Below are 26,196 nucleotides of genomic sequence, written 5' to 3'. Positions count from 1 at the left end.
AGATTCTTTGAATATCACCATTTCCTTAAATTTCACAAGTCAAACCAACTAGCAAAAGAAACAACACACCTTCCACACTTTGAAAGCAACCTATACTATCAATTCTTCACCAAAATATACTTAATTTCTACTTAAGATTCTCATTAATTCTCAGATTCACAGCTTAAAGACTTTGACTGTGCAGAATTCTGAATATTCTTCTCCTTTTCATAGTATCAAATAGCTATACAATTCACCAAGTCTCACTTCATAAACATGTTTTAAGTAAGAATGCAACTTTCCTGATATCTCACAGTTCAGAACATCATTAACACATAAAATTACGGATTTTGGTCGAAAAGGGTAGTCGGAAAGGGTGATCATGGGTACAGTTCAGGGAAATAATGATCTAGATCCAAAACAGTTTGCTCTGCCAGTAGATAAAGAGCATAAGTCCAAAGTTTTTCCTATATTTTCTGTGGCAAACCCTCATATGAGAGCATTTCACCTGTCATGGGTACAATTCTTCGCCTGTTTCGTCTCCAGTTTTGCAGCGCCGCCACTGCTGCCTATAATCCGAGACAACCTTAATCTCACGGCCACAGATATTGGAAATGCAGGAATTGCATCAGTTTCAGGTGCAGTTTTTGCTCGTATCGCTATGGGGACTGCCTGTGACTTGGTTGGTCCACGGCTTGCCTCGGCATCCTTAACCCTTCTCACTGCGCCTGCTGTGTACCTTACATCCAGTGCAGATTCAGCTACCTGGTTTCTTTTGGTCCGGTTTTTCACTGGTTTTTCTTTGGCCACGTTTGTTTCGACTCAGTTCTGGATGAGCTCCATGTTTTCGCCTCCTGTAGTTGGTCGCGCCAATGGGGTCTCAGGTAACTGGCAAAAATTCCCCCTTTATTTTTTTTTTATTTTTTTTGTATCGGTAAAGGGAGTCACAACGACAATTTTGATGCTTACGGATTTCATACTTGTCAGGTGGATGGGGAAACCTTGGAGGAGGTGCAACTCAGCTGATAATGCCATTCGTATACAATCTCATGGTAAAGATTGGTGCCAAGAGCTTTACTGCTTGGAGGATTGCATTCTTCATACCCGCCCTTTTCCAGACAGTTTCGGCTTTTGCAGTGATGATTTTCGGGCAAGACATGCCTGACGGAAACTATCAGCAGCTACACAAGTCAGGTGAGAAGCATAAGGATAACTTCACCAAGGTTATAAAAGACGGAGTAGCGAATTACAGGGGTTGGATCACAGCTTTATGCTATGGGTACTGTTTTGGGGTGGAACTCACAGTAGACAATATTATCGCGCAGTATTTCTACGACAGGTTTGATTTAAACCTGCACACTGCAGGAGTTATTGCAGCAAGTTTCGGCCTGGCAAATTTATTTGCCAGGCCTGGTGGTGGAGTGGTTTCAGATTTATTGGGGAAGAAATTCGGGATGAGAGGGCGATTATGGGGGTGGTGGATTATTCAGACGATTGGCGGTCTGCTGTGTATATTATTAGGACGGGTGAGCTCGCTGAGCGCATCAGTTGCTGTGATGGTTGTGTTCTCTATGTTTGTTCAGGCTGCCTGTGGACTTACATTCGGAGTTGTCCCTTTTATCTCCAGAAGGTCAAACTTTACTTTAACATGCTCCGGAAATTTTCCAAAAATAACTGATATGTTTCCGAAACTATAAATGAAAAAACTGATATGTTTTCAAGGGCTCCTGCAAATTGCGGGATAAGGGGGTCAGATGTACGCAGACTTACCCAGTTTCCGAAACTATAAATGAAAAAACTGATATGTTTTCAATTCTCTGATTTTTTTTTTTTTACAGATCATTGGGAGTGATATCGGGGATGACCGGAGCTGGTGGAAATGTGGGAGCGGTTATAACACAACTAATTTTCTTCAAAGGATCACGCTACACGACTGAATTGGGGATAACTTACATGGGAATTATGATGATAGCATGTAGCATTCCGATAACCTTGATATATTTCCCACAATGGGGAGGAATGTTGTGTGGTCCGAAATCAGAAGTTACAGAAGTAGATTACTACATGAAAGAATGGGATTCACAGGAACAGCAACAAGACTTACATCAGGTTAGCTTAAAGTTCGCCGACAGTAGCAAGAGCGAAAGAGGTTAAAAAGTACAGTCTGCATCCTCAGAAGACAGTACACCAACTCATGTCTAAAATCTGAGTTTCTGAATACTGCTTGTGTTCAAAGTATCGGAGAACAAGCCAAAGGCAGAAGTGTTACGAGAAATTGTATAGCAGAAATCAAACATAATCTACGATTTCCATACTTAGCACAGTACAAGCCATTTGTATCCTGTTTGTTGTAACAGAAACTATGAAAACATCAAAACAGCCTTAAATCGAATAAATCACGAGTACCATACATCGACTTCATTATCTAGTCGAGAATTCTAGATGACATATTGACATTTTCCAATTGATTACCAATCACAATGCACCAAAATTTCATTTTGATTAGCTTACTGATAAACCTCGACAGTCGATCAAAGAACCTAATCCTAACAGTTAAAATAATCCTTCATATTCTTATTCCAACTTGCGACGAGATTTAAATATTGTTAGGGAGACGGAATGCGAAACAGAATAGGAGGAGAAAGGGATAGAGGGGAGGAAAGGTAGGGAGATGGAATGGACTACTGTTATTTACTTTCCATATCTTTTTAAATTGGACACAATTTTCTGTTACAGTTGTAAAACATAGTTGAATTAATGTTAACGGAGTTCAGTCATTGTGTAATTTTTTGTCAGCAACAAGATTTCATTATGTACTAAATTGTACGGTATACATTTAGTATATGTATATATAGCTCAAGTTAACTATTTGAAATGTTGGAGGGTAATCAATCTATAAAGGTGTTTTGTCATAGATAAAGGATTGCTAGCTTCATTGTGTTATGTCTCCCCTTCCCTCGAGGGGGAGGAACTTCACTAAGATGCCCAAAACAACAGGATTCATGACTCCACTGCCTCCCATGCACTGGCGTCACTACAGTAGAGGATTAACAATCAATGAAATAATAATAGTGAAAGAACAATATTGATGATAAATTGATAACGAGACTTGCAACAAGTGCAAGAAGGAACAACCTGTGACTTTGTTTCGTTAAGTAATTAACAGAATACTCAAGGATCAATTCAAGATTTGTCTCTTCCAAAGTTCAAGCCAAGATAAGATGTAATGAATGAAGCATCAATATTACGTATAAACAAACCCGTAACTTTGTAATAAAGTGAAATTAAGCCCTTTTCACTTTTTCGGTCAAAATCTCGCCTGATTGTTAATATCTCACCAATATTACGTATAATTGCTCATAATTTAACACTGAAATTTGGGTGCACCTTTCACAAAATTAAATTGCTACTTCCGTAACCAACTGGCTCGGGGAAAATAAGGAAATCTGAGATTGTTATCGCCTCTTTGAGAATAGAATGCCACGTAATTTAGTCTAAATCTCTGAATCATCTTCAACAATGGAACTCTCCTCGCTCGCTTCTTTAAGAATAAATTTATTTATTTATTTGGCAAAGTTGAGAAAAGGAAAAAAGAGGTAATAATGTTGCTGTTGAGTGTTCTGGGGGGATAGACAAGACGCCAGGGAAAGAGAAAGTCAGAGGTAGGAGTGGCAGGACATATGAATTGTTGGATAATGTGCTAAAATAAGGCGTATAAATCTTTCGGATACATGCATTTGTATAAGTATATAGAGTAGAAAGGGTGAAAATAATTGTACGTAATATGTGTACAACATATGAGATATTGGTGAGAAATTGGCAATCCGGCGAGATTTTCACCGGAAAAGTAGAAGGGGCTTGATTTCACTTTAGAGCAAAGTTATGGGGGTTATTTACACCAAAATAAAGTTAAGGGGGTTATTCTCACATTGATGCAAACTTAAGGGGCTAGTTTACCACTTCTCAAACCAATCTAAATAGTTTCTAAATATTCCCGTGCAATTTTGCACGGGTCCTAAACTAATATTCTTATATTCCTTTACAAATTGGATCACAATATTGACATAAAGAGTAGGGTCATCTTGGGCTAGAAAGCTCCATAGCTTCAACCACTAGAGACAATTCTTCAATCCCGCGTAATGAATGCGTGGTATTTATGGACTTTTTATTTTTGTATTACTTAATCAAGTTAAACTAACCGTTCATTAATTTTTCATATTTCACGTTATTATATTTTGGGGAAAAACTTTAAAATTATTCAAGAAAACTAAGTAAAATTGAACTATAAAATAATAGTGTTATCTCGTTAATTGTTTATTTTTCTCGTTATTATATTTTTTTCGAGCAAACAATAAATAAAAACTGAAAATTAATCCAAGAGGAATGAGTAATGTGCTAAAATACATTTTTTTTAAAATTATTTTTTATACCACAACGCTAACGATTCCAATTTATAAATTTTCTCAACTTTTTCTTGTTATGAAAGTAATCAAAATCAATTATAGTTTTGTTTATACATATTATGAATAGTATGAGTCAAGTCATTATCAAATAATAATATCAATAAAAAATTTAATAGTTTATAGTTTAGTGAAAATATAATAGTTTAGTATTTAGTGAAAATTATATAATTTGATGAAAAAAATTATAATGAAATATATTATAATTGTTAATTTCCTTATTTAGTAAATACAATTAAATTATCAATGACTTCCTTATTTAAAAAGATGTTTTTTGGAGGGAAAATTTGTGAATTCACCTATTCATTTAGTAATAGGTGGAGTATACATCCGATGTATTACCACTAATTGCTTAATTTTTGAGCATTACAATAAAATTTTCGAGTTTTGTTTTAAAGTTTTTGAGTTTTACTATAAAGTTTATGAGTTCGTTCAATTAGACATTAAGCTCAAAAAATTACAATATAACTCAAAAACATTACATATAAGCTCAGTTAAATTTGAGTTTTGACGGCAAAAAATTAAAATGAAACTTATAAACTTAAAAAAACTCATAAAAAATACACATAAGCTCAAAAACTAATGAGGTCTGAGGTAGTACATCCGATGTATGTTCCTATTTCTCGAAAGTTCCTATTTCTCGAAAGAGTAGGGGATAGTGGATTAGTGGGTAGTTTTTCTATTAGAAAAATTATTGGGTCCTCCGGAAGGACAATAAATGCGTCCTCCTTAGCTAATAAGAAGCTTGCATTTCTAGTATTTCCTATATTTATCTTTACATTTATATCTTTTTTAATGGAAATAAAGCCTCTTATTGGGTAATTAAGGAGGACACGTTTATTGTCCTCCCGGAGGATCCAAGAATTTTTCTTTCTATTAAGTATTTACTGTGTACATAATCTGTATTTTATACGGTCGATTGATATGAGCGCGATACGTCAGCTTTTTACTCCAAAACAGCGGTTACTTGATATAGAAGATAGATACAAAATATAAAATATAATCTGAATATCCTTTAGGTATAAAAGCCAAGTTTTTAGAAAGATATGATTGGTCCTCATAATTTTTAGTGGGTAGGGTCCACTGCGATTTCTCTTTTCTTCTTTTCATTTCCTCCTTTTTCCATGACATAATCTTCTTGATTTCATTATTTTACCGATATTTTTAATTTTAGTATAAAGTAGATATAAAAAATATGAAGTATTGACTTCAAAATAAATGCAAGCAAATATTAAAAAATCAGATATAAGTGACGGATCGTACTTACATGAACATATTTTTGTCTAGGCGATATAACTATCTAATACTTCAAGTTTCGAAACTATCTGAATTTTCAAATGGTAGATATATTTTTATTTTATTCAAGTTCTTGTATATTAAATTCCGTACAATTCTATCCGCATTAGCTTAATTTATAACAATATTAATTGTTATCGTAATCCGTGCATTATTTTGCACGGGCGTAAAACTAGTTATGTTGAATTCTGCTATTAAGTTAAGGTGGCTCGTCAACTTTCCTTAAACCAACAAGCATACCCTTAGTATAGCAATTACTGAGAAATAATTAGTTGTTTTGTCATCCAAAGACAGCCTCAAACCATCAATAACAACTACAAGCAGTGGGGAACTCAAAAGAATTCTTATGCCCTGTTCTTTTGGACTAAATTTCAGTTCTAATAAATTCAGTTCAGTTCAGTTCAGCTCTATAAAATTCAGTTCAATTTAGCTCCATTTAGTTCAGCTCAGTTCAGATCAATTCAACTCAGTTTAGCTTATTTCAATATTAATATTATTATTATTATTATTATTCTTATTCTTATTATCATTGTTATTATATTAATTTATTTACTATTGTTATTATTATATTAATATTTCTTTTTAATATTTATTATATTACTATTATATTTATTATTATTATTATTTTATTTACATTTAATATATTTGTTTATTATTATATTATTATGATTAATGGGAATATTATTATTATTATTATTATTATTATTATTATTATTATTATTATTATTATTATATACGGAGTAGTATTTATTATTTTATTAATATTATTAATAACATATTTATTATTATTATTATATTAATAAATTATTATGTTACATCTATTATTATTATTATTATTATTTATATTAATTTTTATTATTATTTATAATATTTATATTATACTTATCATATATATTTTTGAGTTATTATTATTAATATATTATATTGTTATTAATAATGTTATAATTTATATTACTAGTATATTATTATTAATTTATTTATATTTAATATATTTATTTATTATTATATTATTATGATTAATGTCAATATTATTATTATTCTATTATTATATTATAGTATTTATTATTTTATTAATATATTCATTTTTATTTAATATTATTAATAACATATTTATAATTATTATTATATTAATAAATTATTATGTTACATCTATTATTATTATTATTATTATTAACTGTTATTATTATTTATAATATTTATATTATACTTATCATATTTATTTTTTAGTTATTATTATTATTAATATATTATATTATTATTATTAATGTTTATCATTTATATTACTATATATTATTATTATTATTATTATTTTTATTTTTATTATTATATTACTATTTTATTTTTTATGTAACTTATTAGATTATTAGATTATATTAATATATTATTATTAATAATAATGAATAATATTATTATTGGTATTATTGTTATTATTATTATTGGTAGTATTGTTATTATTATTATTATTATTATTATTATTATTATTATTATTATTATCTTTTTATTTTTATTTTAGTTCAGATTAGCTCTATTAAGTTCAATTTCATTAAATTTAGTTCAGTTTAGACAATTTCAGTTCAAAAGAACATTAATTTTCAAAAACATAAAATAGCATCTATATAATACTATTAAAAGGGTAACTTAAAATGCCACGTCATAAATGCCACCTTACACTACTAAAAAGCCACGTCACTTACTACACATGACATGTCAAATTTTAATATGACATGGCGAGTTAATGTGGTATAAATCATCAACTTATTATTATATGACATTAATTTAAATATATTTTTTTTCCAAAATTTATATATCCCTTTCAAATTTACATCAAAATTTCATAATTTATAATTAAAATTTACACCAAAGTTTACATCATTATTTATCATTTTAAAAGTAAAAAAGAAAAAAAGAAAGAAATATTAAATGCAAATAGCATTACAAATATTATACTTTGGACTTTTAAGCTTGTAGATAAATTAAACAACAATTAAAATCAAAATTCATATTAAATTTTAAATTTCGACGTTTATTGTTAGAATATTTTAAGCAACAAATAAATATCACATAATTCTAATTTACTCCGTTTATTAAAAAAAAAAATATTTTGTTGATATTAAGAGTAAATAATAACATATTTAACATTAAACAAGGTGGCTTTTGTCAACAAAAAAATAAAAAATAAAATAAAAATTAAAGCAAACCTTTAACATTTCATTTCTCCTTGCTTCATATTTATGTTTATATTAAATTTGCTAATAATGAAAAAGAATGCTCAAAAGTCCTAAAACCTTACTACATAATTATTATATATATTAAATTTGATGATAATAATAAAAAGACACCCAAAAGTCATAACATGCATCCTCAATTGGATATAAATGTTCGATGTAAGACAACATTTGTGAGCCAAATTTCACGCCAATATTTTGTTGCCCTCATCGCCAATAAAATCGTAGTTGTATATGTAAATAGTCTTTTTTAAATCTTATCAGTATATCAACATCAAGGTAAGTGTATTAAGGTAAGGTAAATGTATTAAGGTTTTAAAATAATAATTCATTTATTTGTTTTTAAGTTCAATTGGTTGCTCATCACTTTTTAAAACTTTCTTATGTAGGAACTATTAAGATTTGTGGTATTGTGCTACTCGAAGGTAAATAAATATACTTACATCTTTATGGCTCAATGCCCTTTTTCTATTATTATTTAAATAAAAACTTAAATTAATAACGATAAGATTAATATCACGTAAATCAAATTTCACCATTTTATTTCTTATTAATTACTCGATGGATTTTGTCCTTTTTTTTCCTGGCCTATAGATGGTTCATTGGAGAAAAAATACTATATGGAGAAAGAAAATATTAGAATTGCTTAAACAACTACTCCCTTCATTCCACTCAATACTATATTATAAACTAACTACAAGATTGACTATAAGTTTTTGACGGAAGACAACATTTGTGAGACAACATTTAAGTAAATATTTTTGTACCGCTATCGCGAAAAGAATTGTATATGTCACTAACTTTTTTTTTTATCATTGTATCAGCATCAAGGTAAATGTATTAAGGTTTTAAATTAAGAATTCATTCATTTATTTTATTTTCCATTGGTTATGAAGTACATCACATTTTTAACCTCGCATATTTGTTGTTTATTTCTTATTTAGGGATATTGAGATTTGTGGTGTTGTGATATTCAAAGGTATATATACTTACATCTTTAGACTCAATGTCATCTTTCTTCCATTATTTAAGAGAAACTTAAATTAATAACAAAATTTAATGACTAAGTGATTTTTTTTTTATGTAGGGATGGTTTATTGAAGAAAGAAGACTAAGAAGAGAAATATTAGAATTACTTAAACAAATACTCTATTCATTCGACTCAATACTATATTATAAACTAACTATAAGATTGACAACATGAATGTAAATGACTAATTGTTTTTAGGTTCATAAAAAAAATTTGTATTTCAAAAACTTTCAAATGTATGCTTTATTTTGATATGTGTTGTTTTTTAATCATCATTTTTCCTTAGAAAAATAACACTCATAGAATGAAATTGAATTTGCGAGGATCTCAATCTTATTGACATGGATAATAGGTAGCATAAATAATGGAGTGAAAAGCCCAAAAATTATCATTTAAGAAAGGAGTTAGATGTTAAATTAGTGAGGTGAATTAATTATCAACTATTAATAACTATAAAGATAGAGAAATCTAAAAAGTTTATTTACATCTACATTATTCTTTTGTACACCTTAAATTTAATTTTCATTTTCTTTAATTATACACATGAGACACATGCCTATTCAAAATGGCTTTTGATAGAAAACATGATTGAGTGGAATGCTTAGTTTATCTATTTTGAAGTATACGGTTGAATCCCCAAGGTGGAAAATTTGGAGAAATGTCAAAGCACATTTTTGCTTAATATTGTTTAATGGATGAAGTATAGGGACTTAATGATCCAATTATTACGAGTTGCTCCTTTCAAATTCTTAGTTCCGCAATTTTTTATAGTACTAGCTGCAATATTATGGGTGCTGTATATTAATTTCGGATTTGTTGATAAAATTTTAATATCTAATTAGTGAGGGTGTTGCATGTTTGGCGATCTTTGTTTGATAATATTATGGTTTCATGTAATGTGATTATGCGAATACCTGTATTATGAATTGATTTTAATCACTTCCATTGAGTTACTTGATTTTTCGATTATGCGAATACTGTATTATTAATTGATTTTAATCAGCTTCTATTTGCGCATATTTGACATATCACAAAGCACGTAAAAGGATTTGAGTAACACCACTTACCATTTAAAACTCTCATAAAAGAACGTCAAATAATGACATGGTTTTGATAAAAGTATTTACTATATAACACTTTAGTTTCTGATTTTACATAAAACTATTGTACAAAAAAACTAATTTGTCTTGATTTTATAGAAGTCTTAAAACATGAAATCATATTGTAGAATGTTATGATTTGATTCACTAAAAATATCATAGTAAAAAACAAAAGATCCCGTGAATTTCACGGGTCACAAAACTAGTTGATATATTAAAAAGGAAAACGTAAAGAAATGACGGAGATATACGGACAATATATATGACCCATTATTGACGTGGATCCCTGAAATATACCGTATATCTCCCCTCTTAACACAATTCTGTTGTCTTTTGATCTAAGTTTTCTCAAAATCCCTCGGATTGATCAGAGTTAACCCAATACTAAATCGCCATGGATGAAGAATACGATGTGATTGTTCTGGGAACAGGTCTCAAAGAATGCATTCTCAGTGGTCTTCTCTCTGTTGCTGGTCTCAAGGTTTTCCCTTTCTCAACGATTATGTTAATATTACTGTATATCGTTAATTTGATTACAAGAATTGTTCATAAAAATCCTAACTTTGAGCATTGAATTATGGATTTTTGGGTGATTTTGATGTTGAATTGAAATGGGTTTCTTATGATCTGTTTCAGTTTTGTTTTTGTTTTCTGTATTTGATGTTATATGGTGTTTCATTTCGAGCAATGTTGCGGACAGTCTCTTTTGGATCTTCTCCTATTACGAACCGGTAAAATAATACAGTATATGCCTATATGGTAGCCACTTGCATTTGTTATCCATGAAAGGAAAATATGATATATTGTATTTGTGTTGTGGGCGGAGAAGGTTGGAGAGTAGGTTCGATAAAGAATGTCATTACCATTGCTCATTTCATGTATTGACGGAGCGTATTGATTTAGATCATCAAAAGGAGTTCAAAGTTATTACATTTTGGTTGATGTTTTAGGTTTGGCTCTTAGCAACAATGTGGTACCCCATTGGAAGATGATGATGAAAAAGAAGCAATGTTTCATGTAGGTTTACTCGATTTTGTGGGATGTGGCGGTTGTCAATGAGAATTATCTTGGTGATGAGAAAGATGAGACTTTGGTTTTTGGTTTCAAGTAATTTGAGAGGGAAACGAAGAGAGATTACCCATGTTTTTTTTAATTGTTGTGGAGCTGTAACATAGATGTATCTATGCAGTAGACGATTATGGAGAGGTGTTGTTTAGTGTTTGGACACCAAAATATGAGTTTTTAATGTGAGGAACTTTTTTTTGAAAGGATTGTCTGACTGTCTTTCTCATTTCTGTGTGTTTATTGTTGAAAACCTTGTCGGTGAATGCAGTTTCAGATAAGTGATTGAGGTCTATTGTTGAGTGTTCATGGTGGAAGTACCCAGAGAGGCTATATGCAAGCTATTTTTTTGCCGTTTACTGATTGATCACTGTCTATGTATGGGCGTATGGCTTAAGATTATCCAATTGATGTTTCAGTTATATCATTTGCATCCTTTAAGCTAGAGAGCACTTAATCTTGCTACTTAAGAAGATATAAATCCTTCGTTTGGATGAAGCATGGCATCTTGCTTATTAGGTTGTCACGGTCTTATGAAATTGTATGATGTTTAATGCTTCTTCTAGTGCTCTGTCAGCTTTTGGGATGTAAAGTCATGATTTGGCAAAAGTTTAGGTCAGAAATGCCCCTGATTGTGGTTGTCAATTTCTAATCTTTAAGGAGAGTCAAACTAAGCTTTTCCTGGCAGATGTTTATGCCTTTATCAACTGCCCCCCCCCCCCACCACCACCACCACCCACCCACCACCACCACCACCATTTTCTTTATTTCCTCCCAGATGTATTAGGCGCGGCGGTTCTTACGAAAATAGGAAGCATTATAATAGAATAAACCCATTTTGTATTAGAAGTACTAACCTCAAAATACTGCTGCCACATTCCCACTAAGCTATCAACACTCTCCCACCAAGCCATGACCTCAGACTTGCCTTTCCACCCTCCCAAAAAGGATTGTGAGAGGAACAAAAAAGAAAGAAGAAAATAGTACATATGATCTTTGGTTATTTGGTGGTTTTTTTTTATATGTGTTAATGTGGTGGGTCCTGATGCGCCTTGATTTGAATCTTAGGTTCTACACATGGACAGAAATGACTATTACGGAGGAGAGTCAACTTCTCTTAATCTCATGCAGGTACTTATCCTACTGTTTTTCATATGTCCAGAATATTTTATTTCATATAGTTTTATTTCTAATTGTAAGTCACTACTTGCAATTGTAGCTGTGGAAGAAGTTTAGAGGTGATGAACAGCCTCCAGCGCAATTGGGTGCCAGCAGAGATTATAACGTGGATATGATGCCAAAGGTTTTCTCATAACTTGGCCGACTTTTTTTTTTTTTTTTTTTTTTTTTTTTTTTTTTTTTTTCATTTCATCTTGTAGTAATAGTTCATTGATTGTTTTCCTAACCCATCTTTTTTTCTCAAATGGCAGTTTATAATGGCAAATGGTGCTCTTGTTCGGGTCCTAATTCACACAGATGTCACAAAATATTTGAGCTTTAAAGCTGTTGATGGTAGCTATGTGTTTAACAAAGGCAAGGTATGACCTCATAGTTAATTGGAGTGGGTGAGGTTAGTTGCGTTGCCTCTTGTCATAATATGGACTGTAGCTTTATAATTATGTGCCTTACTCGTTCCACAGACTCACAAAGTGCCAGCAACTGATATGGAGGCCCTAAAGTCCCCACTGATGGGGTTGTTTGAAAAACGCCGAGCTAGAAAATTCTTTCTTTACGTGCAAGAGTACAAGGAGGCTGATCCGAAAACACATGATGGCCTGGACTTGACCAGAGTCACTACTAAAGAGCTTATTGCGTATGTCATTTTAACTCTTTTTTGTCACGTCCCATGCCACAATCTCTTTCTACCACTGTTGGTAGGGAAATCCTAGCGTAATTGTCCGTTATTTCTATATTCGTTTGCTGACGATAAATGAGAGTTTTCGGTGTTACTGGTGAACCGCGAGCTGGTTAGATGCGCGTTACTAGCTATTCGTCGAAGCGGTATATTATTAAGTTTCGTGTGAGACGACCTATAAAAAGTCTTTTCTTTGCTTTTCCTCTGTCTAATTGGATTAAGGAATAAGGCGGTGTTTTCTTATAAGACCTTATCAAAGCCAATAATAATATTAAAACAGAAATCTTTATTATTTCATAGAAGTAAAAAACCTCATTATCGAAGTTCCACATCTACTGCCCATGACACCATCTCCTCACAACCAATGGCTGTTGTAGTGGTGATAGAGAAGTCAGAAAAAGGGTTTAGGTACAAATGTATAATTTCCTTGAAAAAGTAGAGGTTTTCACCGGAGTTAGAGACATTTAAGAAAGGGAAATGAGAGGAGGGGTAAACTACAGTTTGTAAATACATAATAGTTGACAGGCTCACTGGAGTCTGGGAGCAAAGTTGCCTAACATAGCCAGCAGGGTTGTCGGTAGTCAAGTAGCTGTGCAAGTTTGTAGTCACAGGCTCACAGGTCTGCTGGTCATGGTCGTGAGATGTCCAATGGCTGATGATCCATTGATGGTGGGAGGTGGAGAAGGAGGGTGGAGGCTAAAATGGATAACCAGTAAATGAGAAAGTTTGGTTTAGCAAATGGGTTAGTCATTTTAATACTTACATGGCATCATTGAACTGGTCTTTTAGGGTAAGGTGTCATCCTAAAACTAATCTTCTTCTTTTATATCTGTAAAGAATTGAAAATTTTCCTTAAAATGGTTGTGCTTCTTATGTGAAGTACCAAGCGTTTGCTTCAATCTCGACTTAATTTTCATTATGGGACATGGGAAAAAGATTTTGTGGTCACTTGCCAGAGTTGTTGACGCATTGCGGTAATGTTAAAACATTTCTTAAATTTGTCGTCCTTACTTTATGTGTAATTCACCACAACGAAGCTTTAGCCTCAAGATTGTTTGTGGTAGACTAATGCCAGTTATCAGTGGAAACCTTCTCTATGAGTTAAAAATAAAATTAAAAAAGTGTACAAGAGACAAAGAAACAAACAAAGAAATGAAAAAAAACAAGATACCATAGAAAGCAAGGTAATCTAAACTCTAAATTCTAAATGAATAAACAATATTAGTGCATAGTGTGAATAGAAGAGAGAACAATAACATAAAAATATTGTGGTGAACTTTTTGAACGAGAGCTTAGTTAAAAAAATCCCTTGGGTGAAGAGTTAGTGGTTCACAAGCAAATTCGCCTTGGGACATTACGCAAGTTGTGCGCCTTATTGATGTGGTGCTACCGGCAAGTTGCACCTATATGCAACATACATGTCTTTTTCTCGTAGTTCTTTTATTTTGCCCTTCCCTTCGCTTCCTTTTCCTTAACATTTTATTTCTTTACGTGCTAACACTCTTTGAAAACAAAAAGGGGTGTTGAGCACCTTTGGCTCGTGTGCAAAAGGCATGCACTTTCACCTTACACTTTGTGCCTCATCACCATGGTCTCTGTCTCTTATGGCAAAACCGCCCCAAACGATTATCCCTCAGTTTCTAATCGATCCTATTTTGATTTCAACACATCCATCATAACATACGCATCTCTGCTGCATGTATCTTATGGTATTTACAACCCAACATCTAATGCCACTTAACAAAGTATGCCAAATTACCATATGTGGATTTTTCCCTAGCATAAATGCTTTACGCGCCTTGTAGATAAGGTGCTGCTCGGAAGGTTCTCTACTATATAATTTTCCAAAAAAAATTATCTCTCTTTTTCCCACATCATTTATAGCTTTGAGTCCTTTTCATATTAAATTCCAAAAAGGGTGTTATTTCACAATTTTTCTATTTTTTTTTTTAGGGTTATTTCACAAGAATAATCCAAACTAAGCGTCTCCTTCTCATAATAATCCATACTATTGTGTAACTCAGAAAAATCCGAACTATTACATCATTTATCTTTTAATGAACTTTTAGAAAGGTAACCTATACAACCGGTTCTTTTTTCTTGTAATGACCGACTAATTTCATTTTTACTCACTCCCTTTGACTTATTCACTCCCTCTTTCTTCCTTATACTGTAAAATCCCAAAAATCCAATTTACCCCCTTTAATCAAAAGATGGTGGTGGAGAACCAATCACTAAGCTTCCACACCTCAGCTCACTACCACTAAGATTCCACACCCCATCCAATTTACCCTCATTTTGCAAACTCAGATGATCAATTTTATACGACCACCAAAGCCACCGATGTCGGGCTCCTTTACTCCTCCCACTTCTGAACTCACTACCATTTTCCCAAATAATTATTGAAAATTCGACTTTAATTCCCAAATCTACAAAAAAGGGTTAATAAATATTGAAAGATAATGAGGTAAGAGACTTAGTCGGAACATTTTTAATTAAAACATGAGTTCATCAGCCAAAAATTTGTTCGTTGGTGTCGCTGATGGTTTTGTTGAGGCGGCACGATTAATTGGATGGCGGTGAGCACGTTGATTGGTGGTTTTTGTAGATCGCGGCGGGTGAAATTGTGATCGGAGAAGTCGATGACCAGAAATGATGAAAGTGTCGCTGAAGACAACTTTGGTGGTCGTGTGGTCTGATGTTAGTCGGTGGTGCGCGTGGGTCTGGCGGCAAACACGGTGGTGTGAGGGAGTTGTTTTGGTGGGTTGGTGATGGGTGTAAAGATGGGTTTGGTGAGGAGGTGGGTTTAGTTGTTAAGATGGATTGATTATAATTAGTCATCGCCACGTCATTATCAGGGTCATTTTTAACCTGATATTGCAGGTGACAATTAGCTGAGTCTATTTTGAGAGAAAGGTGTCTAAAGATCGGATTATTTTGAGTTAAAGAATAGCATGGATTAATGTGAGAAGATGAAGCTTAGTTTGGATTATTCACATGAAATAACCCTTTTTTTAACAAAAACAGTGTCCCTCCCTCCTGTCTCGCGCCTCTTCACCTCAGGCTCATACCTTGATGCTCCTCGTGCCTTTTTGTAACTAAGTTTTATCTTCGTTCTATGCATGCCTACATCAATTATAAACATTGTTGCACTGTCGCACTTGAACCATCCTTTTTTCCTGTACTGAATGCAACACTATTATAGTCTTTCCAAGCTCTGCAAATGTGCGTTGGTTTTCTTTTGTCCACCTCCTTGTGTATATATCAGCAAGTTTCCTTTTTCTCTATTTATATTAATGTGTGTCTGCATGCATGTAAACATTGTAATTAGTGAGATTTGATGTCCAATTTGATTTGAGGAATGGGTTCAAGTTCATAGACGCCTTACCTGGAACTTGATTCAAATATAAAAAAAACTTTGCCACCTTACCATGTTCCAGTACGGTCAATTTGGCTCGAGGACTGAACGACTGAACCTTGAACCTTGCAAGAGAGTTCTTATTGCATGTTGCTTCAGATACTAATTTTTTTTTTTTTCTTTCTATATAGGTCATTATCATGCTTTCTACTAGCTACTAACGTGCATAATGGACTTTACTTGCTTTGCAGGAAGTATGGGCTTGATGACAACACTATTGATTTCATTGGCCACGCACTGGCACTTCAAACAGATGACCGCTATCTGAATGAACCTGCGCTGGAAACTGTGAAGAGAATGAAAGCAAGTATCCAGTTCTTTCTTTATATATTAGAATAATTAGATATTAGAAATTTAACTATAAGTATGATTCGTGATTTGTTCTCTGTTTTGTTTTTCGCAGTTGTATGCTGAATCTCTGGCCCGCTTTCAAGGAGGATCGCCATACATTTATCCCCTCTATGGGCTAGGAGAACTCCCACAGGTCATTTTTCTATCTCAACTATGTTGGCGTGCCTTAGTATATCTGCTTGTTTTTCAGCTGATTTTTGGGTTAGGTTCACCTAGTACTTTCTCATTCAAGTCTCAGATGTGTTTTTCTTGCAATTTAATAACCTTTTTTTCCAGGCATTTGCAAGGCTAAGTGCAGTTTATGGTGGGACATACATGCTAAATAAGCCAGACTGCAAGGTATGTTTGTGTTTTCCTTCTGATAATTATAATGTATTTTTGATCGTGCACATCATTCCTTTTAATCCTGGCTTTTGATGATCATAAAATTTTAGGTCGAATTTGATGACGAAGGCAAAGTTATAGGGGTAACATCTGAAGGAGAGACTGCCAAGTGCAAGAAAGTTGTCTGTGATCCTTCTTATCTATCTAACAAGGTAAAAAGTCATTATTGTTGTCCTTTTTTTTTTTTTTTTCTACGTCAACGTTATTTTTATTTGTTTTGGATTGTGATTAAGGGGGTGGGCTGTAGGAAGAGGGAGCAGGGAGGGCCTGTGTCTCTGTGGTTTATTGACTGTTAATACTTAAGATATTTACCCAAAATTTTCGTAATTTAATCTGTGCTGTGCTATTTAGGTAATCTTACATGCTAGAAGATGCTACGACACTAAATAAGTTGTTGATATGACTGTAATTGTTACGAGCAGGTGAGGAAGGTGGGGAAGGTTGCAAGGGCCATTGCGATTATGAGCCACCCAATTCCCAACACAGGTGACTCGCACTCAGTTCAGATCATCCTGCCTCAGAAGCAATTAGGCCGCAAATCAGACATGTAAGATTTTCAGTTTGCCCTAAAGATGAATGTGTTGTCACTCCTTTCCTGAAACTTGATTTAGGACAAAGAATGAAAAAAAAGGAATTTGGCGCAATTTGAAATTACATATGCAAGCGAATTTGGGCGTTTCTTGTTCATGGCCATTTATCGCAAATTTGTTTTTATTTCATAATTGTTATCTAATGGTTTCACCTCTACTCACTGGCAAATATATGTGAATTGAAATAGTAATTTCAGGTGGGGTGAGCCTCATCATCTACCTCTCAGTAATAAGGCTACTCTGGATTTGTGATACCATTTACTTTTTAGGATGCTGCAGCTAAAAGGTTTTGAGTTGCCTTGTAACATTGTATACATATTATTTTCTTGGGGTCATTATAACAGGTTCTATACATCTCTTTTTTAGATATGAGTTTTAACTGAAATGACCAGAACACTCAAAACAACCGTATTTGCAGCATGCTTAAGATTCTTTTGATGTTAAAAGGACGTAAAACTATACAAGTAATCTACCTTCCAAAATGGTCTACATCTCCCACAGCCCACTTATATTTGGTTTTCCTGAAGCTCCATTCGGAAGTAAATATATGGAAGATTCCAAGATAGGGTCTAGTACATGGTACAACATACACCCATTTGTGCCTTACTAATAATATGGATTCAGACATTCAGTGTGATTTTTAATGCTCTTGTTGGTTCTGTTGATTATGTGAATTCTTATTGAAAAACCGTGTTTGACAACTCTACTACCTGTAAACATTCTGGTCATGTGTTTTTTCGTTTATGGAGAATATAGGTTAATTTGTGTCTTACTACCTACATATTTTCTCTTAAAAAGTTGCTCTGTTTAAAACATACTAGCACACGGGATAACTTCTAACTGTTTAGATGCTATGTAGTATGTAGTGCATGTATCTTCACCTGTTTCAACTGTCGTGGCTTTTACTGACCTCGTTTGTTTTCTGTTATTGTATGTTCCTGCAGGTATGTCTTCTGCTGTTCATACACCCACAATGTTGCTCCAAAGGGAAAATTCATCGCATTTGTATCGACAGAGGCTGAGATTGATGATCCTAAAACTGAGTTAAAGCCTGGAGTTGACCTCCTTGGTACAGTGGATGAGCTGTTTTTTGACATGTATGATAGATATGAGCCAGCCAATGAACCTTCTTCGGACAACTGCTTTATATCAGCTGTATGACCCTTCACTTTTTCTTGATATTTCCATTGAAAGTTGGTATGAATTGAGTAAAATTTAGGTTTTTTTTTCCCATTCTGTTTGTGCTGTTTATGCAGAGTTACGATGCCACAACACACTTTGAGTCGACTGTCACAGACGTTCTCAAGATGTATACTTCAATCACCGGAAAGGTAAAAAGCTGGAAACCCTTTTGTATTTTGTTTCTCTCAGAAATTCACTCCATATTAGATTGGCTTTTTCATCATGCTGATGCTGTTGCCGTTGAGGAGGTGGTTTCATTTTGTCCTTCGGCTATGAACTCTTGTGTCTGTGAGATTAGCTATGTCAATCTCGTAAGACCTGTCATAATCCCACCACCAACTTTATGTCGACCACCGCCACAACCCTCCCCTCGTCCACCATAACCCTCCCCAACCACATACCACCAGTTCACCCTCCTGAAAACCTCTTTTAACCACCTGAAACACAACGTCCACCCTCGAAAACCCATCACGAATCCCTCTCTGACCAATTTTATACAATTTACAAAAAATGTGAGGGCAATTTTGTAAAATGTAAAACGATTGATTAAATGGAGTAAGTATGACGTATGTGCATAGTTGTGATTCTAGATTCTACACAAGTAATTTTGAAAGAAACTTTCTGTCTGAATGACTCCATGCATGACTGGTTCAGAGTCTTCAGACGTCACCTTTTAAACTAATACTTCAACGCCCAGAACATAAGGTTTTCCCTATCCAGACAAAGACTCGCTATTTTCTGACTTCGGTATAATAACACAAGGGAAATGACTCACTAATATCTTATAGGGAGTATCAAACTGTTAAAATTATCATTGAGGTTTGTTTCTATTTGGGTTTGTTGTTAACAAGTTCATCTAACTAATGATATACCCGTTCTATACGACTGCAATTGTAGGCTTTGGACTTGAATGTGGATTTGAGCGCAGCTAGTGCTGCTGAAGAATGAAACCCACACGGGCTTCACCGATAAAATTGATGGATGTTTTTCTCCTAGCTACTGAGTCTTTCCTGTTTTCCGTGGCATCGCTTCTTGATAGTGCCTATTTTATGACTTCTTTTCCTTTTGACATATTTTTGTAGGACAAAATCATGGTTTGATGAATTTGATAACAATTTTCCTCATGTGCTATGATTTTACGTATCCATTATGTTTTATTTCAACATCGTTAGTGTTATATTACCTGAGACCGTCTCTTCTTGGCAAAAAGGATAGGTAACCTAGTATGCGTCATTTGCAAGCTGTCATTTATATTCTGGTCGAGAAAAAACCGTATGATAGGATAAACTTAACGCGATATGAGGCTAATTGTTTTTATGAATTGATTCGACTCGACAACAATGTGTGGCTTTCAGCTTTTAATGCTCCATAAATTTGGCCCTTGGAGTGATTTTGATGGGTCCTGGACCGTCACAGACAGGCCACCATTTGTAACCAAAGACTGATATTCTGTTGTCAAAATCACGTAGCTGAGTCTTCTAGAACCCAATTTCCCAATTTCATCTTTTTCTTCCTTCCATTAATGTTTGTTCCAGTTTCGAAATGACATATTTCTGTTTGTTTGGAATTTGGAGATGACAGTTTTTGGTTTTGATTTGGCGATTCAAAGCCATGAGTAGATTATACAACCTGTTGTATGCAGTTGTATGATGTAGAATCCGAGCTCTGTACTAAAATTTTCGAGTTTTGTTTAAAAGAATCTGAGCTATGCTGTAAAGTTTTTGAACTCATACACTTAAACATAAAAAAAATAAACTCTTACAAAACTCGGAAAAAATTACACATAAGCTCGGATTAATGTATTATGTATATAGGGTTATGTAGTAGTATTTGTGGATTCAAAGCGCCTATAATTAATTTAGATGCAATTTAACTAATACCGAGTATATGGTTCTAAAGTGAATATTTTCGAGTAAAACTCGGGTTTTTAGATTATCAAATTAGAACTAGTATAATGTTAAAAGGATTTCAGGGAAACACTCTTAATAAGATGTAGAATAAAATAAGGAAACTACGACGTATTAAAAATCCGTGGAGGATTATTGATGAGAAGCATTTTAATAACTGACATTTTAATCTAGCCAATAATTATTTTTATTCATCTAAATTAAGTTTTGCAAAGAGAGTATCCGACATCAAGCAATTCACTATATATCTTTTAATTTTTTTTTTTTTTATTTTTTTTTTTGCTAAATTATAAGTCAATTTTCAAGGATCTAAAAGGCAGCGGGTCCTAAAAGGCATTAATAAATCAACTACAAATTACAATGATCTAAGCATGTGAAAATTATATATTTGAAAAAAAAATTGAAGTTTGACAATGTCACAATCACAATATTATAATTCCTAAATCTCAATTACTTATAGGATGATTGGCCTAATAATACAAATTTCAATGTTAAAAACACTTGTATTTCTTTACACCTTAAATATATTTTGATCTTAATTTTTTTTATTAATGATAACCCAATACATATAAGCATGTTTTAATCGTTATTACTCCTCCGTTCAATTATTTGTTTTAACTTTTTTACTCTTGTTAAGAGCTGTTTTAATCAAAAGATAAACAAATGATTAGGAGTTAGGATACAAGAAGTACTCCGTATAAAATATCGTCATTATTATTTTCTAGAACGATTTTATATGATGATTTTTTTTTTCAACAGCTGATTTGATACGATAGGTGATATTTTGAAATGTTGTATAATGTATACTCATGTACGTCTGTTTCAAAATTGAGATTAGGATCAGAATTTTCTCTAGTGCAATAATTCACAAGCAAGGAATTTTTTTAACGAAAAACGATCATTTTCAAAGAATAAATAAAAGAAACAACCGTTTTCAATAAAAATGAATGGTGTGCCAAAGCTGACAATTGTAGACTGAAGGCTCATACTTAAATACAAGTCGTTATCCTTTCATCACTTCAAGACCTCACCTTTTATTGTCATTATTATTATACAGTTAGATGTACGACTTTGTGATATTATTGTTATTTTTTGGGATAAGTTTATCTTTGAACAAAGCTAAATCTAGACGATAAAAACAATAGACTTAACGGAGATACTAGAAATAAATTAAAAATTAACTACGTACGATTTATCCTAGAAATAAATTAAAAATATGTGATAATGCCTCGGCAAGTTTGTATTACAAGGTAAAGAGAGTCAGAAAAGATATTACTATTAGTTTACAATAATAAATATTTATGTCGGATTATATCGGTTTGCGTTGGGTTATGAGTTATGCTCAGCTCATCAATTCGGGTGTTGAGTCCAGTACGACCAGGTCATTTACGTCGGGTCAATTTTACCAGGTCTAGCCTATATTATATTAGTAATAAACAAGTAGTGATAAACTGAATAATATTAGACATGGCAAACGGGTTGAACAGGGTCGGGTCGGATCCGTTTAGATCGGGTTATTTTAAGGGTTAACAAAATTCGAGTCGGATTAGGTTAAGTTAATTTCGGGTTAATTATTATGAAGTTATTTAGGTTTCATGGTCTGTGTGCAGCAATAAATGTTAGGTCCAGTTATATTGATCAGGCCAATCCCGAGTCCTTACTCTGAATGTCGGGCCAGTTTCAAATCAGGTTATTAGTATCGGTCATCTGAATCGAGCCAGTTTCATCAAGTTTATTGATTGATACATTGTAAATGTTTTAAACGTTTTTCACTAAAACATTACACATATTCACGTGGTAAAACCACAAATTAATTAACCGCGTAAAATCAAAAATACAGATGGAACCAAATAAATGTAAGACACTCGTACTTGAACTTAAACAAGTCTCAAGCGACAGTGTTTCACAAATACAGTGTATCACGTACAGTTCCACACTATATATATACCGTCTTCTCCCATTCCTATCTCAACACAACAAAATCATATTCCATTTTCCACAAACAATTCCAAAATATGGCAAATTTTAGTAATTTCATTTCTACATCTACTAATTTAATTAGAGAAAATAATTCCAATAAGTTTTCGAAATTATGTATCGAAGAAAATGAATTAATTCCGGGTTTACCAAATGATATTGCTTTAGAATGTTTATTAAGGGTGCCTATTTCTTGTCATCAAACACTTAAATTAGTTTCTAATCATTGGAAATTCACCTTATCCCATCCATGTTTCTTTTCGCTCCGTCAACGTTACGCGTTGGCGGAGCATCTCGTGTTTTTAATCCAACCCCTGTCTTCTCCGTCTCCGCGGTTGATGCCAACAACGTCGAAGGCAAAGGTTGCAGAGTTAAATGAAGTGGACACTCGGACCTCTTTGTTGTATAATTTAAGTATTTATAATTCTACTCGAAAAGAATGGCGGAGTTTGTCTAATATTACCATCCCCACGTTCGCGCAGTGCGTAACACTGCCGAAATTGGGGATGGTAATTGTGTTAGGCGGGTGGGACCCGGCTACACTCGACCCGGTTTCACGGGTCGTAGTGATTGACCTTGCTAAGGGTATCTGGAGAGAAGGCTCTCCGATGCCTACAGCGAGGTCGTTCTTCGCCTGTGCTGCAGCTGGTCCCGCGACAGTTTATGTCGCGGGAGGGCACGACGGACAGAAAAACGCGCTTCGGACGGCAGAGGTTTACGATGTCGAGGCTGATCAGTGGCGATCATTACCTGATATGGCCGAGGAAAGAGACGAATCTCACGGTTTGTTATTAAGCGACGATTCTAAGTTCTGGGTCATCAGCGGATACGGAACAGAATCTCAAGGGAGATTCCGTTCCGATGCTGAAATATATGACCCAGAAACAAATACATGGACTCGTATAGACGGGGTGTGGCCGCACATGGGACATACCCCGAAATCGACCACCTCCGCGTTGCGGAGGTGGATATGTATGACAGGGGGAGAACTAAAAGAATTCAATTTCAAGGAAAAGTCATGGAAGGTGTTAAACACGGGTTCAATCCCGAAAAGCGTAAGCGAATCGTCGTCGATATCGATAGTCGACATGGGGGATGATAGAATGATGGTAATGGGTAACGGAGAGAAAAGAGGAGGGGAATGTAACGAAGAAGGATGCGGTGGAGAAGGAATTTACGTGTTGGAAAAAACTAAGGAAAATCAGAAGAAAGACGGAATTAATTGGAAATGGGAACATGTTCATGCTCCTTTTGGTTATTTAGGATTTCCGTTTTCAACTTCAAATCTCTTCATCTAATTACTCTTGTCAATTGAGTTTCAATTTCCTGATTTACCCATAATTAGTTCGGTAATCGTATACTCTACTCAATGTGAATATTAGAAATTTAGAATAGTCGTATTTTGTTTTTGATAAATAATACAAGTAATACTTATTTGGAATAAGTATAATAATGAAAATAAATAAGGTCGACTCATATTAATGGCATGTACAATAATGTGATAAACATAAGGTGTATTCATGAATTTTGGCTTGTACTCCCTCCTATTCACTAACATCTTCCACATTTCCTAAACGGCTAAGTCACAATGATCTTCCACTTTTCTTATTTGTCTATCATTTGTGGTTAATATCACATGTAACCCCACCTTTTCTCTTCTACTTTCATTTTCCTCCACATGTTACCATTCCACTAAATAATTGTCTAAAACTAATGTGGAAGAAGATAGAGAATAGGAGGGAGTAATATACTATCTCGATTTTAGTCATTTGTTTCTGGACAATTTTATAGTTTGACTTTTCGGATTTTATATTAAGTTATTTTCACATTTTTGTGTGCTTAATTACATATGTGAATTGGAAGTTCTTATGAATTGATAAGATCTTGGTTGTCATATTCTTAGGGAAAAAACTTTTCATGAACCTTAATTTCCTGCATAATATAGGAAAACATTTAGCTAACCCCTCCGTAAGTTGAATATTCCATATTAATTGGACACAAGTCATACATAAAATGCAAGTTCATATGAATTTAATTTCATGTGATTTTATCGGTCTATGTTATATACCAATAGGGATGACAATTATGACCCAAACCGAACCGAACCCGAATCGAACCGAAGGAAAAAATTCGATCCAAACCCACTCCTTAATAATCCATTCCCGATCCACTATTTAAAAACCCATATCCATATCCACTATTGAAAAACCCGAACCAAATCCAAACCCAATCCATTCATACCCGAACCCGATCCAAGTGGATATTATTGAAAATTTAGGCTTTATTAACCTTGAAATTTGAATTTTCTTATATAAGATTAATTTTTTATGTAGTCAAATCAAGTTTCGTATTGAGTTTTGGATTATGTAGTGGATCGGGTATGGATTTGGAGCGGGTATGGATTTGAAAAAAGTATAATGGATCGGGTATGGATTTTAAAATTTTGGATATGGATCGGGTATGGATATGGATATGGATATGTGATCCAATAAGTAAGTGGATCGGATTTGAATCTTGCAAAATCCGATCCAACCCGACCCATTGCCATCTCTATATACCAAACATGCCCTTATATAGAGGTAAAAGAAAATTGGTAAAATAGCCAAAAGAAAAAGCAAAAGATAGAACACTCGATTTAACACATTTTAATGTTAAGACGGAGACTAAAGAACTAAAGAGTATCATGTTCCTTAACGCGCGTGTGCAACCTAAATTAATAACAACAATACTTTTGGCGGTTAAAAACACACAAACGGCGTACTTTATAACTTTTTAAGTTAGATTTTAAAACTATCCCACATCAAACCGTTAGGCAACACGATAATAAGTTCATCTTAAATTATTCGTTGATGGAGGAGGATGTTGTTTTCTTTGGTGTTGATGGAGTATCTAACAGTAAAGTCTTCTCCCAAATTCTTTTTTATTTGGAAGAGAAATAAATCGAATCCCTAATCACTTATTTAAAAAACGATATTTCTTATTGTACACCAACTAGCTTTGCTATCGAGTATGTTGTGTGAGGAGACTTGTTATGGACACCGTCCTTATGTCTTACAAAGTATAATTTTTCACAAAATACGGTATTTAAGTCAATTTACAAGTAACAGTTTACCAGTTAGATAATTATTGGTTAATACACTCTGAAAATAAAATAGATAACTATTGATCTAGAGAGAAAAATAATTCTTTTGATCTTAAAACTAGCTTCATGAATTTGGTTTTAATTCATCTCAATTCTCAAAATAGTCTTGCTATTTTCTTTTTTAATTATTACTAAAAACTAACAATTGGTCTCCCTTGTGACGGGTTACCATTTGTGACGGATATTTTGTGAGATAAAATGGTAACAAAATGGGTTAGTGGAGAAAGGGGACCACATG

At 33.5% G+C, this 26,196-nt stretch overlaps 3 protein-coding genes across 3 annotated transcripts; all 3 read left to right on the top strand.

Annotated features, from left to right (window-relative positions):
- Nucleotides 1-361: 361 nt before the first annotated feature.
- On the top strand, nt 362-2,376 carry LOC141609279 (high affinity nitrate transporter 2.5-like). The gene is made up of 3 exons (XM_074428392.1): nt 362-863; nt 967-1,609; nt 1,818-2,376. Exons 1-3 carry the CDS (start codon nt 362-364, stop codon nt 2,131-2,133), a joined length of 1,461 nt encoding a protein of 486 aa, XP_074284493.1. The 3' UTR covers nt 2,134-2,376.
- An 8,002-nt stretch (nt 2,377-10,378) lies between these two features.
- Nucleotides 10,379-20,141, top strand: LOC141606164 (guanosine nucleotide diphosphate dissociation inhibitor 2-like). The gene is made up of 13 exons (XM_074425191.1): nt 10,379-10,571; nt 12,221-12,283; nt 12,372-12,455; nt 12,583-12,690; nt 12,793-12,965; nt 16,617-16,728; nt 16,829-16,909; nt 17,053-17,115; nt 17,211-17,312; nt 17,583-17,707; nt 18,695-18,905; nt 19,007-19,081; nt 19,830-20,141. The coding sequence occupies exons 1-13, from the start codon at nt 10,485-10,487 to the stop codon at nt 19,878-19,880; spliced, it is 1,335 nt and encodes a 444-aa protein (XP_074281292.1). The 5' UTR covers nt 10,379-10,484; the 3' UTR covers nt 19,881-20,141.
- A 2,608-nt stretch (nt 20,142-22,749) lies between these two features.
- LOC141606163 (F-box/kelch-repeat protein At2g44130-like) lies at nt 22,750-24,353 on the top strand. Its single transcript, XM_074425189.1, has one exon. It carries the CDS (start codon nt 22,855-22,857, stop codon nt 24,112-24,114), a length of 1,260 nt encoding a protein of 419 aa, XP_074281290.1. The 5' UTR covers nt 22,750-22,854; the 3' UTR covers nt 24,115-24,353.
- The last annotated feature ends 1,843 nt before the right edge of the window (nt 24,354-26,196 follow it).

The sequence above is a fragment of the Silene latifolia genome, chromosome 10 (genome assembly GCF_048544455.1).
Source record: "Silene latifolia isolate original U9 population chromosome 10, ASM4854445v1, whole genome shotgun sequence".
NCBI lineage: Eukaryota > Viridiplantae > Streptophyta > Magnoliopsida > Caryophyllales > Caryophyllaceae > Silene > Silene latifolia.
This window is presented reverse-complemented; position numbering and strand designations above follow the sequence as displayed.

Excerpts from the sequence above, each read along its gene's own strand:
- LOC141609279 (XM_074428392.1), top strand. The coding sequence starts at position 362 with ATGGGTACAGTTCAGGGAAATAATGATCTAGATCCAAAACAGTTTGCT. Across the intron at positions 864-966 it reads TCGCGCCAATGGGGTCTCAG|GTGGATGGGGAAACCTTGGA; the intron begins GTAACTGGCAAA and ends CATACTTGTCAG. Across the intron at positions 1,610-1,817 it reads GTCCCTTTTATCTCCAGAAG|ATCATTGGGAGTGATATCGG; the intron begins GTCAAACTTTAC and ends TTTTTTTTACAG.
- LOC141606164 (XM_074425191.1), top strand. The coding sequence starts at position 10,485 with ATGGATGAAGAATACGATGTGATTGTTCTGGGAACAGGTCTCAAAGAA. Across the intron at positions 12,284-12,371 it reads CTTCTCTTAATCTCATGCAG|CTGTGGAAGAAGTTTAGAGG; the intron begins GTACTTATCCTA and ends TTGCAATTGTAG. Across the intron at positions 17,708-18,694 it reads TTAGGCCGCAAATCAGACAT|GTATGTCTTCTGCTGTTCAT; the intron begins GTAAGATTTTCA and ends ATGTTCCTGCAG.
- LOC141606163 (XM_074425189.1), top strand. The coding sequence starts at position 22,855 with ATGGCAAATTTTAGTAATTTCATTTCTACATCTACTAATTTAATTAGA.